Below are 8552 nucleotides of genomic sequence, written 5' to 3' on the forward strand. Positions count from 1 at the left end.
CCTATGTGTATGTTCCTTCAGTTATAAGTAAAGGTCCGATACTGGTGGAGATTTTTTATTTTGATTTTGCATATGTGAAAAAATATTTAGGATTTTTTTTTATCTCTTGTATAGCTTTCTGTTTCAATTCCATTTCCTCACTCATATGATCACTTCAACGTCTGCTCTATTCATAGAATTATTTCTTTGATCTCCCCGTTTAGATTTATTTTTCTTTTTAAAGACAGTCGTGTCTGTTTAAGCATTTCCGTTAATTTTTCCTTTGTGCAGTCGTCTGCGTTCTTCTTTTAGAGTGGTCCTCTTTCTGACCCTCCTCACAGGCATGTGCTTCAAGCAGATCTAGTATACTTCAGCTGTCAGTTGAGCTATTTACTGTAATTACCGAAGTGTAATTATGTAAGTGTAGTTACAGGATGAGAGCTACGCTTATGGTGTCCTGTATTCCCAGCACTCTTTATCATATAATGCTTTGAAGATACTGACGGTTTTGGCCTCTACCACCTTCTCACTTAACTTGTTCCAACCGTCTACCACTCTGTTTGCGAAAGTGAGTTTTCTTATATTTCTTCGGCATCTTTGTTTAGTTAGTTTAAATCTATGACCTCTTGTCCTTGAAGTTCCAGCTCTCAGGAAATCTTCCCTATCGATTTTATCAATTCCTGTTACTATTTTGTATGTAGTGATCATATCACCTCTTTTTCTTCTGTCTTCAAGTTTTGGCATATTTAATGCCTCTAACCTCTCCTCGTAGCTCTTGCCCTTTAGTTCTGGGAGCCACTTAGTAGCATGTCTTTGCACCTTTTCCAGTTTATTAATGTGCTTCTTAAGGTATGGGCATCACACAACCGCTGCATACTCTAGCTTTCGCCTAACAAAAGTTGTGAACAATTTCTTTAGAATTTTGCCATCCATGTATTTAAAAGCAATTCTGAAGTTAAAAAAGTGTGGCATAGGCTCCTCGCACAACGTTCTTTTATGTGGTTCTAAGGTGATAGTTTTCTATTTAAAACCACCCCTAGATTTCTTTCTTTATCAGAATTCTTTAAAGATTTCTCACATAATTTATAGGTTGTGTGGGGTCTATGTTCTCCTATTCCACATTCCATAACACGGCATTTGTTCACATTAAATTCCATTTGCCAAGTGGTGCTACATATACTTATTTTGTCCAGGTATTTTGAAGGGCATGAAAATCATCTAAGTTTTTTATCCTTCCTATTATCTTAGCATCATCAGCAAACATGTTCATATAATTCTGTATACCAACTGATAGATAATTTATGTAGACAATGAACATCACTGGTGCAAGAACTGAACCCTGTTGTACTCCACTTGTGACATTTCTCCAGTCCGATACATTCCCTCTGATCACTGCCCTCAGTTTTCTATCAGCCAGAAAATCTTTCATCCATGTTAGAAGTTTACCTATCACCCCTCCAATATTTTCCAGTTTCCAGAACAACCTCTTATGTGGAACTCTGTCAAAAGCCATTTATAGGTCCAGATAGATGTCAACCCAACCATCTCTTTCCTGTAAAATCTCTGTTGCTCGATCATAGAAACTGAATAAATTCGATACACAGGATCTTCCAGATCGAAAACCATACTGTCTGTCTGATATTATATTATTTCTCTCCAAGTGTTCTACTCATTTAGATTTTGTTATTTTTCCAATATTTTCACTGTTAAACTTGTCAATGATTCAGGTCTATAATTGAGGGGGAGGGGGGGGGGTCTTCCCTGCTGCCACTTTTGTAGATTGGAACTATGTTCTTCATCTGTAGACACCTCTATATGCTCTATGTTGTTCTCTGGAATTCTTATTGTGTCTAGTTCTCTGAAGATCTCATTTTGTATAACACACTTTGGAACTTTTTGTTTAATATTTCATACATTTCCTTTTCATTTTTCATGTATCTGTCCCCCATTTTCAACCTCTGAATATATTATCCTTTACCTGCAGCTTGCTTTTAAGGAATTTATAGAAAAGGCCTGGATCTGATTTACATTTGTTTGCTATACCGTTCTCAAAGTTCCTCTCTGCCTCTCTCCTTACTGACGTGTAGTTGTTTCTTGCATCTTTGTATCGCTGGTATGTTTGGGGGTTTGGCCTCTTCCTATAATGATTCCATGCGTGTGTCTTTTGATCTCTGGCTCTCTCGCAATTTCTGTTGAACCAACCCTGTTTCCTAGTCTGCATGTCTGTTTTGGTATGAATGTTTGTGTGCCTTCATCATATATTGTGCAAAATTTGGCATACATCTCATTTACTTCCTTGCCTAGCAACAAGTCTGTTCAATTATACCCAAGAAAAAAATTCTAAGTTCCCCATAGCGTCCTCTCTTGAAATCGAGTTTAATAAGTGTTTCACTCTACCCATATTCTACTAGATTTTATCGCATAGTGTATTTAATGTCGAAGAGGACGTGATCACTCTTTCCCAAGGAAAGAAGGTACTGGATGTCAAATATCTCTTCTTCTTTCCTGGTGAATACTAGATCCAGTACTGACAGAACATCCCCTTCCCTCATTCTTGTGGCCTGCTTGGCGTGTTGATACATGAATGTTTCCAAGATGAGGTATACAAATCTGCTTGTCCAAATGTCCTCTGTTCTTGCCTCGTAGGCCTCCCAGTCTATTGCCTTAAAGTTGAAGTCCCCCAGTACCAACAATCAGGATTTATCTTTGTCAGCTCTTACCATAATCTCTCTCATGACCATTATGAGGCCCTCTTTTTTGTCATCTAGTTCTTCCTTTGTCCATGTGTTGCTTGCTGGTGGGCTGTAGACATTTAAAATTATCAGCTTATCTTGATTCCAGAGCTGCAATGTCATTATGTCAATATCTTGAGGATTTTCAAATACTAACTCTCTTACCTCCAGGTGTTCGTTCACCAGCACAGCCACTCCTTCCCCCTTCCTAGTTTTCCTGTCACGTCTCCAAACTGAGTAGTCCCTTGGGAATACAACCTCATTTAAAATATTTTCTTCAAGTTTTGTCTCTGTTAATGTGATAATACCTGTGACTTTGAGCTGAATTATAGCCTTGAACTCCAATATTTTTTATCTCACTCCATCTATATTGGTATACACTATTTTCAGGAATATGTTTCCTTTCCCTTTGTTCTTTACACCCCCTTCCTTTAATGATTTTGTTGTTTTGTCTTTATGTACCATTTCACAAGCTTTACAGACCCTGAAACTTTGTAGAAAAAAGAATTCCTTTCTTCTTCATTTCTATCCCCATTCAGACATTTCGCTTCAATAAAGTTCACTTTCAGCTTTTCTCTGTCCTCTTTTGAGAAGTCTTGTCTTATTGACCAAAGTTTGCCATCCTCGTCACATTGCAATTTTCAGGTATTCCGAAGCACTTCTGGCATATACTTCACTCCATTAAATTTCACCCTTAACCCTTAAATGGCACATGGCTATATACCATTTGACACCCACAGGCGCATAAAAAAAAAAAAAAAATTCTTCCAAACCTGTTAATTTGTGTTCACTGATCATGGGAAAAATAATAACAAAATCGTGAGTGGCATATATTGCCCGCTATAGGGCGGGGAAGTCTGGCAAAAAAACAGGCGCTGACTCAGCATGCGTCCCAGCGGTCTGTTGATTGCCAGCTGTCAGGCCGGAGTTGCCACAAAGAGATAATTACCTAATTATTTCAATGTCTCTGATTGATTTTTCGTAGTTTTTTTTGCTGTAATATTATTCAATAGTGTGTAGTGTGATATATTTATATAATAAAATGAGTGAATCATCGCTGTACTCAAAAATATGGTGTGCATATTGTTGATTCAATTATGTTCATCAAACAGTGAACAAATACTTTGTCGGTTATTACACTATATACACAGGTTATATATAAGTATCTGCATGTTTTGTTCACCATAACGAACCACTAAGTTGCTATTATGAGTCAAAAAGTAATGAGGAGTGACCACCGTGTACCAGCCAGCCACTCCCGCCCTCCCTCCAGTTATCTGACTCGCCCACATTCTCCTTCCACAATACTGTTTTTGCTTTTATTCACTATATACAGATGCTATATATAAGTATCTACATTCATGTTCACCATAACGAACCACTTCGTTGGTATGCTGAGTGGCAGTGGAAGCCAGTGGCAGCCCGCCACTGGCTGCCACTCCCTCCCTCCCTCACCTCACCTGACTTGCCACCATTCTCCACCCACCATACTGTTTTTGCTATTATATACAGACGTTATATATAAGTATTTACATGTTTTGTTCACCATAACTGTACATTTAAGCTTGTATATTGAGTAAAGGCACAAAGACGTAGGACCTCACACAGTCAGCTGGCTGCCGCCCTCAAGGCCAGACGTACTAATATTTCTCCTCCAGCAATACTGTTTGTGGTGTTATTACGCTATATATACACATTATATATAAATATCTACCTGTTTTATTCACCATACTTGTACAAGTAAACTGGTATGGTGCCCAAAGACCATCGTGGTAACCAGCAAACAACTTGATAAATAGTGCAGACGACGCCACCACCCTCACCAAAATGGCGGCTCCCAACCTCCTACTCCTGCTGTTTATACCCTCTATACATCCGTTATATATAAGTATCTACATTTGTGTTCACCATAGCGAACCACTAAGCTGGTATGGTGAGTGCAGTCAATAAAAGGTGGCCACACACAGTCAGAAGACATCGCCACCACCCTCCCTCCCACAGCATTACTACTCCCTCCATGGCGCACAGCGCTAAATATCACCACAATCCTGCTATTATCAGAACCCTGGTCAGTTTTATCACAATCAGGGGTCTTCTGTAATAATATCATCGCTACATAATAGCATGAATAAGTATATTATGGCATTTTTAGGCGATGCTGTGGTCACACCCTGAACAGCAGTGCTATGAGCTCATGCTGCGTGCGTCAGGCTTGGTAGCTCACTCAATATTGAGGCCCCTAACACCCGGGAATTTGGCCCATGATTTTTAAAAAAAATGGCATCTGTTTACAAGAGCCCTGATGAAGGTATGGTGAACCCTGTGTATCCACGGGCCATTAAATCTTGCGTAGTACTCCAAAGGATCACATGATGCGATGCGCAATTTACTACAAGTCGGTCAAAGCATCATATGATGCCATGTGCAATTGAAGGGTTAAGGGAGGGTTCTTGTCTTTCTTATATTTTCCTATCCTCCTAAAATCACTCAGACTATATATAGTCCCTGTGTGGGCGTTTTGTCGCGTAGGATGATCTCCCAATGAATGTTTCCAAGGTCTATATTTATTACTTCCCAGTCGATCCTCTTATTGTTGAAATTGAATTGAATGAGCAGTCTCCGTGGTGTAGTGGTAAGACACTCGCCTGGCGTTCCGCGAGCGCTATGTCATGGGTTCGTATCCTGGCCGGGGAGGATTTACTGGGCGCAATTCCTTAACTGTAGCTTCTGTTTAACGCAACAGTAAAATGTGTACGTGGATGAAAAAACGATTCTTCGCGGCAGGGGATCGTATTCCAGGGACCATAGGATTAAGGACTTGCCCGAAACGCTACGCGTACTAGTGGCTGTACAAGAATGTAACAACTCTTGTATATATCTCTAAAAAAAAAAAAAAAAAAAAAAAAAAATTGATTGAATAACCCTTCTCACTTGTTGGTTCTCTTGGACTTGCTGCTGTTATTAATGTTAGTTTGCACTTCAATGAGCTTATAGTCTGAGTGTGTAGAATCTGAGATTGTAATGTGTCTGATTAGTCAGGTGAGTAATGGTTGTGGTGTCAGTGTAGCCAAAAGTTTTGCTGTGTTTTAAATTATTTTTAATTAAAAACAGTCTGTTCAGGGTGTGCTAGAGGTCAACCCGTTCTCGCAAATTCGTATAGTCAATATTGACTTATTAAATACATGCATAGGTGATATACTAAACATAATAGATACCCATAAAAAGCTTCATAGAAAACACCGACCTTACATAACCTTGTTAGTATGTTAAGATAAGCATCTTATTGCTTCGTAATTACAATTATTACTTAACCTATACCTATGATAGGTTAAGTAACAATTGTAATTATGAAGCTATAAGATGCTTATCTTAACATACTAAGAAGGTTAGGTAAGGTCGGTGTTTTCTATTAAGCTTTTTAAGGGTATCTATTATGTTTAGTATGTCACCTATGCACTTATTTAATAAGTCAATATTGACTATACGAATTTGCGAGAACGGGTTGTAGAGGTACACCTTTCGTATCATTTGACTTTTACACTAGAATATGAGCTCATTTGGACATAGTCAAGATGAGTGTTTATTTTTCATAACTGTTGTTGTTGTCTACCTTGAATGGTACAAGCTGGTGAGTTGTGAAGTTCATGTACATTATTTGTTTATTAGACCCGAGACCAAATAAATCTTTTGGGTGTAATTTTATTCATTTGTTAAGAGCATATGCCCAAAGGGCCCAAAGCCCATACTTTGGGCACACTTTTCTGTAGTGTAAGTTTGCCTAGCGTGATAAATAACAGAGATCGTCATTATCCAGTTTCAGGGGATGGGCGGGGGTTTCAGGCCATCCTCCAAAGGTTTCACAACGTCAAGAAAACAGTCAGTTTAAAGTAGTCTCTCATACCCTACCTGAGGCTCCAAAACATAAAATGGGACAGTACGTCACTTTTTTCGAGCCGCTTTAATTTTCTAGTACATTTTTTGGCCTTGTGTGATGCATAAGAGCGAAAAGTGACGTTCTTTACTGGAGGACAGGTTGGGTATTTACTCAGAGTAGAGAGAATATTATAGAGAATCTATTTTCTGTTTTTACTTGACAGGTACACCACTTGAATATGGCGTTGCTTGTGTGGCTGTGGTGGCGAAGTGATCTAGATACAGTGGTGCGACCCATCGTGGGGTTCCTGATTTACGTCCTGGATGATCCCAGACGCGCCTTAGCCTGACTTCAGCACACGCCTTAGCCCGGACACAAGTTAAAACCCCTCATTACGGCCTTTGTGGATTTGTTCATTAGATGTATCACGCTATTGTGATTTCTGTATCATAAGTGATGTCCTTTTCCTTAGGAATGTATTCCATGATTTGTACAGATAAAGGTTTGATTGATAACAGTTGTGTACCTCAACATGTCTTGATAATAAACAATAAAAGTATATTTGTGTTTAAAAACTTATTATTGCTGTCAAGTTTCATAATTTCTGGAGTACAGTATCCACTCAATTTAACAGCCTATATGGGGCTGTACCCAGATCGTTATTTCCAGGGCTCCGATATTTCCAAAGTTGGTGAAGTGTCGGTAATATTTTGAGTAACATTCAGGTAAGATGTATTTTATATAACTAAAATGAAATAAAGTTCATTGCATAATTGCATTCCTAGTTAGTTCCTGTGTTAGGGCATATGTCACAGGTTACAATTAGTAATTCCTTCATATAAAAAGTTTGATAACACAAGTGGACAAGTAGATCACAAAACAAGTGAACCATATTAACCAAACACCTCCCTCACTGCTACTCTTCCTTCACCATTACTCTTCCCTCACTACCACCACCCTCCCTCTCACTGCTCCAATCTCCCCCCTCCCCCGCGGTCCAGCTCGTTGCAGCCGTGAGGGGGCTTGGTGGGCGGCTATCGGAGTGTGATGCTTCTTTGGGCAGTCCCCCTGTCCTTTTGTAGCCTTGTGCTCCTGCTGCTGTCCTCACTAATTTTGCTGGACGCCTTTTCCTTTTGTTTCGTTTTTCTCCCCCCCCCCCCCCCCACCTCCCTCTTCTCCTTTCTTGTTGTCATTTCCTGCTGACCTTGTGCCTGTTTTGATCATTCTCTTGGCTTTCTTTTGTTTTGATGCTCGGGTGTTTGAGGAGGCATACCCTTGCACCCATAGAACTGTAGTACCCAATGTCTCGAGCGAGGGGAACCTTTTATTGTCAATCCCCCTTTCGTCACTGAGCCCGATCTCGAGGGACTGACGGTTCTTAAGGAGGCGTTTGTACGGCGTATGCTCACGATGCACCCCTAAGGGGCCCTGGCTTGATCGGCGATACCTTCTTGTTGGGTGTCCTACCTCTAATTGTGGCTCCATGGTGGGTGTGGGGGCTCATTCGAGAATGAAAGTGTTTTTTTCATATCCATGTTGATGAATGTTCCTCTTGTACCCCCCCTCAGGCTCGTGGGGTGGGCGACCAAGCCCCCGAGTCGGACTGTATTGGAAGACCGGGCTCTGTAGCCCCCGCTGCATTGGGCCACGACATTGCTCCTCCTTTGACCCTCCTGACTACTCCCTACGGATCCCCCTCCCTGCTCTGTAGTTGGGTCGAGCCACAAGCCCCCAGTGGTGATTACCTCGTCCCCTGGCAAGGCTCAATCTCTTGTTGTGACTACTGCGCCTTTTAACCCTTCCTCTCTCTGGGGGTTCTCAACGCCGTCTTCGACACGGCCGCCATCCGACCAGTATCAGAGCCGGAATAGTGGCAACACTTTGGCAACAAGCAATGTAGTGGCTGGAGAGAGGTAAGGCCACACAGATTGTTATGGAAGTGTACCTTGGGCTGACAGACCAGTGTC

The 8552-nt window shown here is 40.7% G+C and overlaps 1 protein-coding gene across 1 annotated transcript in view; it reads left to right on the forward strand.

Annotated features, from left to right (window-relative positions):
* Nucleotides 1-7043, forward strand: part of LOC138370693 (zinc finger protein 543-like) — a 29335-nt gene extending 22292 nt beyond the window's left edge. The window contains exon 2 of the mRNA XM_069335303.1: nucleotides 6809-7043. Coding sequence (XP_069191404.1) covers nucleotides 6809-6858 — 50 coding nt within the window. The 3' untranslated portion in view covers nucleotides 6859-7043. The remainder of the gene's footprint in view (nucleotides 1-6808) is intronic.
* Nucleotides 7044-8552: the final 1509 nt, after the last annotated feature.

This window comes from Procambarus clarkii, chromosome 33 (genome assembly GCF_040958095.1).
Source record: "Procambarus clarkii isolate CNS0578487 chromosome 33, FALCON_Pclarkii_2.0, whole genome shotgun sequence".
In the NCBI taxonomy this organism is placed as follows: Eukaryota; Metazoa; Arthropoda; class Malacostraca; order Decapoda; family Cambaridae; genus Procambarus; species Procambarus clarkii.